General features: G+C 46.8%; 1 protein-coding gene across 4 annotated transcripts in view; it reads left to right on the top strand.

Moving 5' to 3' along the window:
* LOC134911364 (uncharacterized) overlaps positions 1 to 12,384 on the top strand; it is a 284,834-nt gene that overhangs the window by 201,128 nt on the left and 71,322 nt on the right. For 2 of the 4 annotated variants that reach the window (XM_063919609.1, XM_063919610.1), the window contains 3 exons: positions 8,264 to 8,335; positions 8,413 to 8,580; positions 9,160 to 9,980. The exons of the other annotated variants lie outside the window; for them this stretch is intronic. In XM_063919609.1, coding sequence (XP_063775679.1) covers positions 8,264 to 8,335; positions 8,413 to 8,580; positions 9,160 to 9,425 — 506 coding nt within the window. In that variant the 3' untranslated portion in view covers positions 9,426 to 9,980. Of the gene's footprint in view, positions 1 to 8,263; positions 8,336 to 8,412; positions 8,581 to 9,159; positions 9,981 to 12,384 lie in introns of those variants that run through there. 4 annotated transcript variants of the gene reach the window in all.

Raw genomic sequence — 12,384 nt, 5'->3', positions numbered from 1 at the left:
GGTGAGGTGGTTTGTTTAAGTCAGGCACCCGGGGAGACACCTGTTGTCCGTGGGAGGAATATGGCCGTTGACATGCCTGGTGAAAATACCAAAAAAATCAGCTCTTCGGTGTGGAAGTATTTCAACAGAAATGCGGACAACATTTGTCAAGCCGTGTGTTGCCTTTGTCAAGCTGTAATAAGTAGGGGTAAGGACGTTAACCACCTCGGAACATCCTCCCTTATACGTCACCTGCAGCGCATTCATAATAAGTCAGTGACAAGTTCAAAAACTTTGGGCGACAGTGGAAGCAGTCCACTGACCAGTAAATCCCTTCCTCTTGTAACCAAGCTCACGCAAACCACCCCACCAACTCCCTCAGTGTCAATTTCCTCCTTCCCCAGGAATGCCAATAGTCCTGCAGGCCATGTCACTGGCAATTCTGACGAGTCCTCTCCTGCCTGGGATTCCTCCGATGCATCCTTGCGTGTAACGCCTACTGCTGCTGGCGCTGCTGTTGTTGCTGCTGGGAGTCGATGGTCATCCCAGAGGGGAAGTCGTAAGCCCACTTTTACTACTTCCACCAAGCAATTGACTGTCCAACAGTCCTTTGCGAGGAAGATGAAATATCACAGCAGTCATCCTGTTGCAAAGCGGATAACTGAGGGCTTGACAACTATGTTGGTGTTAGACGTGCGTCCGGTATCCGCCGTTAGTTCACAGGGAACTAGACAATTTCTTGAGGTAGTGTGCCCCCGTTACCAAATACCATCTAGGTTCCACTTCTCTAGGCAGGCGATACCGAGAATGTACACGGACGTCAGAAAAAGACTCACCAGTGTCCTAAAAAATGCAGTTGTACCCAATGTCCACTTAACCACGGACATGTGGACCTAGTGGAGCAGGGCAGGGTCAGGACTATATGACTGTGACAGCCCACTGGGTAGATGTATGGACTCCCGCCGCAAGAACAGCAGCGGCGGCACCAGTAGCAGCATCTCGCAAACGCCAACTCTTTCCTAGGCAGGCTACGCTTTGTATCACCGGTTTCCAGAATACGCACACAGCTGAAAACCTCTTACGGCAACTGAGGAAGATCATCGCGGAATGGCTTACCCCAATTGGACTCTCCTGTGGATTTGTGGCATCGGACAACGCCAGCAATATTGTGTGTGCATTAAATATGGGCAAATTCCAGCACGTCCCATGTTTTGCACATACCTTGAATTTGGTGGTGCAGAATTTTTTAAAAAACGACAGGGGCGTGCAAGAGATGCTGTCGGTGGCCAGAAGAATTGCGGGACACTTTCGGCGTACAGGCACCACGTACAGAAGACTGGAGCAACACCAAAAACGCCTGAACCTGCCCTGCCATCATCTGAAGCAAGAAGTGGTAACGAGGTGGAATTCAACCCTATATATGCTTCAGAGGTTGGAGGAGCAGCAAAAGGCCATTCAAGCCTATACAATTCAGCACGATATAGGAGGTGGAATGCACCTGTCTCAAGCGCAGTGGAGAATGATTTCAACGTTGTGCAAGGTTCTGCTGCCCTTTGAACTTGCCACACGTGAAGTCAGTTCAGACACTGCCAGCCTGAGTCAGGTCATTCCCCTCATCAGGCTTTTGCAGAAGAAGCTGGAGACATTGAAGGAGGAGCTAACACGGAGCGATTCCGCTAGGCATGTGGGACTTGTGGATGGAGCCCTTAATTCGCTTAACAAGGATTCACGGTTGGTCAATCTGTTGAAATCAGATCACTACATTTTGGCCACCGTGCTCGATCCTAGATTTAAAACCTACCTTGGATCTCTCTTTCCGGCAGACACAAGTCTGCTGGGGTTCAAAGACCTGCTGGTGACAAAATTGTCAAGTCAAGCGGAACGCGACCTGTCAACATCTCCTCCTTCACATTCTCCCGCAACTGGGGGTGCGAGGAAAAGGCTCAGAATTCCGAGCCCACCCGCTGGCGGTGATGCAGGGCAGTCTGGAGCGACTGCTGATGCTGACATCTGGTCCGGACTGAAGGACCTGACAACGATTACGGACATGTGGTCTACTGTCACTGCATATGATTCTCTCCCCATTGAAAGAATGGTGGAGGATTATATGAGTGACCGCATCCAAGTAGGCACGTCAGACAGTCCGTACTTATACTGGCAGGAAAAAGAGGCAATTTGGAGGCCCTTGCACAAACTGGCTTTATTCTACCTAAGTTGCCCTCCCACAAGTGTGTACTCCGAAAGAGTGTTTAGTGCCGCCGCTCACCTTGTCAGCAATCGGCGTACGAGGTTACTTCCAGAAAATGTGGAGAAGATGATGTTCATTAAAATGAATTATAATCAATTCCTCCGTGGAGACATTGACCAGCAGCAATTGCCTCCACAAAGTACACAGGGAGCTGAGATGGTGGATTCCAGTGGGGACGAATTGATAATCTGTGAGGAGGGGGATGTACACGGTGATATATCGGAGGATGATGATGAGGTGGACATCTTGCCTCTGTAGAGCCAGTTTGTGCAAGGAGAGATTAATTGCTTCTTTTTTGGTGGGGGTCCAAACCAACCCGTCATTTCAGTCACAGTCGTGTGGCAGACCCTGTCACTGAAATGATGGGTTGGTTAAAGTGTGCATGTCCTGTTTATACAACATAAGGGTGGGTGGGAGGGCCCAAGGACAATTCCATCTTGCACCTCTTTTTTCTTTAATTTTTCTTTGCGTCATGTGCTGTTTGGGGAGTGTTTTTTGGAAGGGCCATCCTGCGTGACACTGCAGTGCCACTCCTAGATGGGCCAGGTGTTTGTGTCGGCCACTAGGGTCGCTTATCTTACTCACACAGCTACCTCATTGCGCCTCTTTTTTTCTTTGCGTCATGTGCTGTTTGGGGAGTGTTTTTTGGAAGGGCCATCCTGCGTGACACTGCAGTGCCACTCCTAGATGGGCCAGGTGTTTGTGTCGGCCACTAGGGTCGCTTATCTTACTCACACAGCTACCTCATTGCGCCTCTTTTTTTCTTCTTTGCGTCATGTGCTGTTTGGGGAGTGTTTTTTGGAAGGGCCATCCTGCGTGACACTGCAGTGCCACTCCTAGATGGGCCAGGTGTTTGTGTCGGCCACTAGGGTCGCTTAGCTTACTCACACAGCTACCTCATTGCGCCTCTTTTTTTCTTCTTTGCGTCATGTGCTGTTTGGGGAGTGTTTTTTGGAAGGGCCATCCTGCGTGACACTGCAGTGCCACTCCTAGATGGGCCAGGTGTTTGTGTCGGCCACTAGGGTCGCTTAGCTTACTCACACAGCTACCTCATTGCGCCTCTTTTTTTCTTTGCATCATGTGCTGTTTGGAGAGTGTTTTTTGGAAGGGCCATCCTGCGTGACACTGCAGTGACACTCCTAGATGGGCCAGGTGTTTGTGTCTGCCACTAGGGTCGCTTAGCTTACTCACACAGCTACCTCATTGCGCCTCTTTTTTTCTTTGCATCATGTGCTGTTTGGGGAGTGTTTTTTGGAAGGGCCATCCTGCGTGACACTGCAGTGCCACTCCTAGATGGGCCAGGTGTTTGTGTCGGCCACTAGGGTCGCTTAGCTTACTCACACAGCTACCTCATTGCGCCTCTTTTTTTCTTTGCGTCATGTGCTGTTTGGGGAGTGTTTTTTGGAAGGGCCATCCTGCGTGACACTGCAGTGCCACTCCTAGATGGGCCAGGTGTTTGTGTCGGCCACTAGGGTCGCTTAGCTTAGTCATCCAGCGACCTCGGTGCAAATTTTAGGACTAAAAATAATATTGTGAGGTGTGAGGTATTCAGAATAGACTGAAAATGAGTGGAAATTATGGTTTTTGAGGTTAATAATACTTTGGGATCAAAATGACCCCCAAATTCTATGATTTAATCTGTTTTTTAGGGTTTTTTGAAAAAAACACCCGAATCCAAAACACACCCGAATCCGACAAAAAAAATTCGGTGAGGTTTTGCCAAAACGCGGTCGAACCCAAAACACGGCCGCGGAACCGAACCCAAAACCAAAACACAAAACCCGAAAAATTTCAAGTGCACATCTCTAGTATAAATACGCCCCAAACTGTCTGCACCTCGTGGGTTTAGTTAGTGGAGAGGAGAGAGATAGTGGTGTGAGGAGTTGGTGAGTGATTTGTTGGTATATATTTTGAGTTTTGATTGTTGTACTGTGTTTGTAAGCTGTCTAGTCTTCATTGTCTTGTTAGTTATTAGTGTGTAATTTTTTTCAGTCATTGTTTTAATTTGAGTCTCTTGTCAGTGTGTTTGTGTGGTGTGTAGAGGAGGAGTGTGTTTTGTTTGTGTTTTTTTTTAGTGTTCTCTGTTTGTCTTCAGTATGTCTCATGCAGTGGTTAGTGAGGTGGAGGAGGTTAGTGAGGGAGGTGAGGAGGAGGAGGTTAGTAAGGTAGGTGAGGTGGAGGAGGTTAGTGAAGTAGGTGAGGTGGAGGAGGTTAGTGAGGTGAGAGAGGGGGAGGAGGTGGCTGAGGATGAGCCTGAGTACTTAGTGAAAGTGATGTGGCTCCGCAGCCACGCACCAGGACCAAGTCAGGCCGCAATGTCAAGTTTACTTTTGCTGAAAATGAGGCCCTGGTGTGGATTATTATGAGATACCATCGGCAGCTTTTTGGGCCACAGGCTGCCAAGGTATCCTCCAGTAAGAAAGCAGCTATCTGGAGGAAGGTGGTTGATGCTGTAAATAGTGAGGGTTTGGTAAGGCGAACTGAGGACACATGTAGAAAGAGGTTCTATGATTCTAGCGGCGTGTGAAAGCCAAAATGGCCAAGGAGGCAAAGTCTGCACGCCAAACAGGAGGTGGCCGTCCTTTTGTGGCCTCTTATTTGGATTATGAGGTGCCCCTGCAGAACCTGATTCCACCGGAAGTCGTGAGGGGGACATTTGTCCGGGACTCTGATCAGCCCAAGAATGCTGGTAAGTTGTGATTGTGTATTTTGCAGTATTGTGTCCTTTTGTTGTTCTTTCAAATGTTTTGCTTTGTGTTGTTTGGTCCAAATAATGTATTGTTGTTTTATATGGGCACATGTTTTTTAGTAGTCAATTTTGCATTGTGTATGCTGACATCCTTTTTTTTTTTTTTTTTTTTGCGCTGAGAAACAGTTTTTTTTTCCCATGCTTATTGTGGTTGCATCATGCACACCTTTTTTTTATGGGAGTGTGTGTGTGTGTGTGTGTGTGTGTGTGTGTGTGTGTGTGTATTTTGGGTGTTTCTAAAACCAACCATACTGTCTTTTCATGTGAATTGTTTTTTACAAAAGTGTTTTTTTTTAAAGTTTGGCCCAATATAGGGTTAGTTGCAGTATGTGTTATATTTAGAAAAACAGTATGGGGGAAATTTACTAAGCTCCCGATTTTGACCGAGATGCCGTTTTTTCATCAAAGTGTCATCTCGGTAATTTACTAAGCACTAATCACGGCAGTGATGAGGGCATTCGTAATTTTTTGCAAGTTCAGGTAAAAAATTACGAATGAATACACCATCGGTCAAAACGCGGCTGTTTAAGTATGAATCTCGGTCATTTACTAAGAAGTGCAAAGCAAAAAAAGAACAAACACTGCCGTGAAAAATTACAACTCGTAAAAAAGTGCTAAAAAAAAACAGACCTGCTTTTTTTATTCGTGATTGGATAGGCATGCACGGATCCATGAGATCCGTGCATGTATATCAGTGGGAAGGGGTGGGAAAGTGCTTATTTTTTCAAAAAAAATTGCGTGGGGTCCCCCCTCCTAAGCATAACCAGCCTCGGGCTCTTTGAGCCGATCCTGGTTGCAGAAATATGGGGGGAAAAATGACAGGGGTTACCCCATATTTAAGCAACCAGCATCGGGCTCTGCGCCTGGTCCTGGTCCCAAAAATACGGGGGACAAAAAGAGTAGGGGTCCCCCGTATTTTTAAAACCAGCACCGGGCTCCACTAGCTGGACAGATAATGCCACAGCCGGGGGTCACTTTTATATAGTGCCCTGCGGCCGTGGCATCAAAAATCCAACTAGTCACCCCTGGCCGGGGTACCCTGGGGGAGTGGGGACCCCTTCAATCAAGGGGTCCCCCCCCCCCAGCCACCCAAGGGCCAGGGGTGAAGCCCGAGGCTGTCCCCCCCCATCCAATGGGCTGCGGATGGGGAGGCTGATAGCCTTTGTTGTAAAAGAAAAGATATTGTTTTTAGTAGCAGTACTACAAGGCCCAGCAAGCCTCCCCCGCATGCTGGTACTTGGAGAACCACAAGTACCAGCATGCGACGGAAAAACGGGCCCGCTGGTACCTGTAGTACTACTACTAAAAAAATACCCCAAAAAAACAAGACACACACACCGTGAAAGTATAATTTTATTACATACATACACACATACATACATACTTACCTTATGTTCCCACGCAGGTCGGTCCTCTTCTCCAGTAGAATCCAAGGGGTACCTGTTGAAGAAATTATACTCACGAGATCCAGGGGTCCAGGCTCCTCGGGAAATCCAGGGGTAATCCACGTACTTGACAAAAAAAACAAAACGGTGTCCCGACCACGAACTGAAAGGGGACCCATGTTTGCACATGGGTCACCTTTCCACGAATGCCAGAAAGCCACTCTGACTTCTGTCTAAGTGGGTTTCATCAGCCAATCAGGGAGCGCCACGTTGTAGCACTCTCCTGATCAGCTGTGTGGTCCTGTCCTCACTGACAGGCAGCACACGGCAGTGTTACAATGTAGCGCCTATGCGCTACATTGTAACCAATGATGGGAACTTTCTGCCCTGCGGTTGATCTAAAGTGACGTCACCGCTGAGCAGAAAGTTCCCATCATTGGTTACAATGTAGCGCATAGGCGCTACATTGTAACACTGCCGTGTGCTGCCTGTCACTCAGTACAGGAGCACACAGCCGATCAGGAGAGTGCTACAACGTGGCACTCCCTGATTGGCTGAAGAAACCCACTTAGACATCAGTCAGAGTGGGTTTCTGGCATTCGTGGAAAGGAGTCCCATGTGAAAACATGGGGCCCCTTTCAGTTCGTGGCTCGGCTTTCCGTTTTCTTATTTTATGCAAGTACGTGGATTACCCCTGGATTTCCCGAGGAGCCTGGACCCCTGGATCTCGTGAGTATAATTTCTTCAACAGGTACCCCTTGGATTCTACTGGAGAAGAGGACCGACCTGCGTGGGAACATAAGGTAAGTATGTATGTATGTATGTGTGTATGTATGTAATAAAATTATACTTTCACGGTGTGTGTGTCTTGTGTTTTTTTGGGTATTTTTTTAGTGGTAGTACTACAGGTACCAGCGGGCCCGTTTTTCCGCCGCATGCTGGTACTTGTGGTTCTCCAAGTACCAGCATGCGGGGGAGGATTGCTGGGACTTGCAGTACTGCTACTAAAAACAATATCTTTTCAATTACAACAAAGGCTATCAGCCCCCCCATCCGCAGCCCATTGGATGGGGGGGGACAGCCTTGGGCTTCACCCCTGGCCCTTGGGTGGCTGGGGGGGGGGACCCCTTGATTGAAGGGGTCCCCACTCCCCCAGGGTACCCCGGCCAGGGGTGACTAGTTGGATTTTTGATGCCACGGCCGCAGTGCACTATATAAAAGTGACCCCCGGCTGTGGCATTATCTGTCCAGCTAGTGGAGCCCGGTGCTGGTTTTAAAAATACGGGGGACCCCTACTCTTTTTGTCCCCCGTATTTTTGGGACCAGGACCAGGCGCAGAGCCCGATGCTGGTTGCTTAAATATGGGGGAACCCCTGTCAATTTTTTCCCCATATTTCTGCAACCAGGATCGGCTCAAAGAGCCCGAGGCTGGTTATGCTTAGGAGGGGGGACCCCACGCATTTTTTTTTGGGATTTTACATTGTTTAATTAAAAAAAAAAAAAATAAGAACCCCAGCACGGATCACACAGATCCGGCCGAGATTGATTGTAAAAAAAAACGGCAGTGTTTTGCTAATCACTGCCGTAAAAATAGGTAAAAAAAAACGAATGACATCGACATCGGAAGAAAAGAAAAACCCGAATACGACAGCTTAGTAAATCCATCGTAATCAATTCAAAAAGTTGCAGTTTTACACTGTCGATGTCATTCGTGATTGAACTTTGACCTTTTTTAGGAAATTACGAATCTTAGTAAATTTACCCCTATGTGTACATTTTTGGTGATGTTTTTTTCGGTTTCTTTTTTTCTAAGGTCATACAGAAATACCTCATGTTTTTGTTTGTAATTTATTTATGGGGTATAATAAAAAAACAAACTAATTGCATCATACTCATTTGCAGTATCCAAAAAGTCACACACAGCCTCAGGCACAGACTCCACTCCTACTGATGCTGAGGATGCTGCTGATGCTGGTAAGAACATTGGAATTGGGTTTGTTTTCACATAATTTTGCCATGAAAATTATAATTTTTTATTTTTTTTGGTTTAGGCCCATCAACTCACGTGTTGCCACCACGGAAACGCAGTCTGGGTGTGTCTTCCCGCCCAGTACACATCACACCACCACGTCGATGCATGTCAGAGGTATTATCCGCCCCACCGATGCAACTCCTGGACAGTCCGCAGCCATTGTCACCACATTCTCCACACCTGCCTGGTGAGTGTTAAAAAACAGGACAAAATAAAAAAAACATACTTCCACACACACACTTTACCATATGCCAACCATTGTGCCAATTCTTCAAAGATGCCTTTCCTATTTCAGATGGCTGATTGCCCATACCGACCAAACACATTACACTCCACATTTATGTTAGTCCATATAGTCCAAACATCTGGGAATGTGTTTGCAATGTATGTGCAACAGGCATGCTTAAAAACAACACACATCTTAGTTAAATATCCCCTTTGTACTTTCACAGTTTAAGGCAGCAACTTACGCTCTAAGTGGTGAAGCAAATAATGCACTGCTAAAATTTAGCATTATGTTCTGTAATAACTTAATGTGAAAGAATTGATGGTCCTATGTTAGTCCAAGCCAGCAAAAAAAAGGATAATTGTCATACACACAACTATTGAGGCACCAAACCAATAAACCAAAATGAGAATAAAAACAACATCCAGTAATTAACAATTTATGAGAATTTATTTTTTGAGGGCAAGGGAACAAAACACATTGGATATTCTTGAATAGATAATAAGCTTAAACTTACACGCAACTGGTCTCTCATTTCAGGGGATCCCAGTCTTCAGCCAACTCCACCAGCCCAAGTGCCAGAAGCTGACAATGGAGATACATACACATTACACCTCACAGCAATACCACCGTCTGGCCCAAGCCCAACACATTTGTATACTCTGCCCAGGCAAATGACACCACATCCGGACATAAGCCCAATCACAACACAACACAGCCACAGTCTCAGGAACAGACTTTCTGGGACAACTGGACCACTCAGCAAAGCAATAATTTTGAGTGCTTGCGTCGGCAAACACAATTAATTGCTAGTCTGGCCCATCATATACCAAGATTATGTCGACGCAACAGTCGGCAAACCACTGAACTCACAAGAATGGCTAACGCTATAGAATTACTGAGGACAGACAATTGTAGGATGCTAGACACCTATCAAAGAATAATGGATGAAAATCAAAGGCTCCACCAATCATACCTGCAAATATTAGCTGCTACACAAACTACACAAGAGAGCATGCTCCGAATAATGGAAAGCCATGCAACAGCCACTAGAGACTTGAATGTCACTATAACTACACTAACCCAGCATCTCACGCATTAAGCAGACCAAACAAGTACCAGCTCAACAGGCACAACCCCCTTAGTTTCACCTGTCACCTCACCACCAAGATGTTCTGGACGAACCCGACCACACTCAAGTGCCAAAGAACCATCCACATCCAGAGGAAGACCTGCAAAATAATTCAAAATAATCATGTTATTTATTGGTAAAAGTATAATTGAATGCAAAAAGCATTATACATGTTTGTGTCCAAATTAAGGACATGGTTTATTATTTGTTACCAAATAACTAAAACCAAGGCACAACACTAACTGGTGTCTGTTATTTATTTCCACAAGAAATATAGTACAGTTGTTTAAGTAGATAATATGCATGGTGACATTCAAGAAACATAGCTTATACATGCAGCACTGGTTAAGTCTTGATATAGAGAAGAGTGTCCTTAATAACAGTTTAACACAATTGACTTAGGGACATGTGAAAGCATGGCCAAACATACACCAAATAAGCACAAAACAACATACAATAGTGTGGTACTATAAGGGTTAACACACATGTGCTTACACATTTTAACATTATAAAGGTATACTGCACACCGACAAAAGTGTTTTTTTAATTTAAACAAAAACACCCCCCCAAAAAAAGCATACAGGGATATTCTAATATTTACCTTAGCAAGTGGGCAGTAGTGAGAGATGAGAAACACGCCAGCAAGAAGCAGTTCTATTTGAGACGTCCTCATTTATATGAATCGAGGCATTTTACGGCCGATTTTAGGGTATTTCCAACCACATTCATAAATACGAGTCCTTGGTAAATTACCGTGTTCTGGGGGTCATTCCGAGTTGTTCGCTCGTTGCCGATTTTCGCTATGCTGCGATTTGTTGCAAAATGCTCATTCGCAAGGCACGCAAGGCGCATGCGCTTAGTTATTTAACTAAAAACTTAGTAGATTTGCTGTGGATTCTGCGGCGCTTTTCAGTCGCTCTGCTGATCGGTGAGTGATTGAGAGGAAAGGGGCGTTTCTGGGTGGTAACTGAGCGTTTTCCAGGAGTGTGCTAAAAAACGCAAGCGTGTCAGGGAAAAATGCGGGAGTGTCTGGCCGAACGCAGGGCGTGTTTGTGACGTCAAACCAGGAACTAAACGGACTGAGCTGATCGCAATCTGTGAGTAGGTCTGGAGCTACTCAGAAACTGCAAAGAATTATTTATTAGCAGTTCTGCTAATCTTTCGTTCGCTATTCTGCTATGCTAAGATACACTCCCAGAGGGCAGCGGCCTAGCGTGTGCAATGCTGCTAAAAGCAGCTAGCGAGCGAACAACTCGGAATCACCCCCATAGTGCAGAGCAGTGCTTAAAGTGGTCCTGGAGAGGTGGTGGAACTCACCCCCCCCCCCTGCCCAAGCTCTAAAGGGATTGTGGGCACTGTAGGCCCACAGTGCAAAAAAGGGTTGTGGTCTCAAAATAGAAAGGGGCGTGGTCACGCAATAGTATCCCCAATTCAAATTATGTAGAGCTGCCCCCTGTAGAGCTGCCCCCAGTACAAATGTCCCCAGTACAGATGCCCCCATGGAAGCTGCCCCCCATAGTTATGCCCCCTGTAGTTATGCCCCAGTAGTAGCTGCCCCCAGTACAGATGCCCCTGTAGTTATGCCCCCAGTAGAAGCTGCCCCCAGTACAGATGCCCCCTGTAGTTATGACCCCAGTAGAAACTGCCCCCTGTGGTTATGCCCTTAGTAGAAGCTGCCCCCCAGTAGAAGCTGCCCCCTGTAGTTATGCACCCAGCAGAAGCTGCCCCCTGCAGTTATGCCCCCAGTACAGATGCCCACTGTAGTTATGCCCCCTGTAGAAGCTGCCCTCAGTACAGATGCCCCCAGTAGAAGCTGCACCTAGTACAGATGCCCCCTGTAATTATGCCCCCTGTAGTTATGCCTCCAGCAGAAACTGCCCCCAGTACAGATGCCCCTTGTAGTTATGCCCCCTGTAGTTATACCCCCAGTAAAAGCTGCTCCCTGTAGTTATGCCCCCAGCAGAAGCTGCCCCCAGTACAGATGCCCCCTGTAGTTATGCCCCTAGTACAGCTGCCACCAATAAAAGCTGCCCTCAAGTAGCTCCGCTTCACACACACAAAAAAAAAACCCACACACAATACTCTCCAGCCCAGCTACTGCTTCTGGTCCACTCATCTCTGCCTGGCCGCCTGCTCCTCGGATCTATGGGAGAGACATCATGACGTCTCTCCCATAGCACCGCACAGCCGCACACAGTGGCTGCCGCTGAGGGGAAGGTGCCGGTGCCCGCTGGTAACACAACCTCAGCGGGCACCCGGTATCCCCATGCAGCTCACATTCTGGATTAGGTGAGCCGAAGGAGGCGGAACTGCATTCTCCAATTGGAACTGACGGAACGCAGTTTTGCCCAGTTCCGGCTCACTTTAACCTCTGGTGCAGAGAAAATACCTCTGACTTGGTCTAATTGTGTCTTGCATGTAAGTAGCTATTAAATGACTGATAGGCCATTGTGCCAGACTGATCTAGAGAGAGATAAAGTTGGTGGAATGGTTTGATGAGCCACAAGTTTCGCCACTATGTCTGCTTTTTGTTGATTGTGATATTATTACTGCACCTGATATTCCAAGGTGGTCTCCCATCCAAGTACTGATCAGGCCTATCACTGCTTAGCTTTCAAGATCAAATGAGATTT

This window comes from Pseudophryne corroboree, chromosome 4 (assembly GCF_028390025.1).
Source record: "Pseudophryne corroboree isolate aPseCor3 chromosome 4, aPseCor3.hap2, whole genome shotgun sequence".
NCBI lineage: Eukaryota > Metazoa > Chordata > Amphibia > Anura > Myobatrachidae > Pseudophryne > Pseudophryne corroboree.
This window is presented reverse-complemented; position numbering and strand designations above follow the sequence as displayed.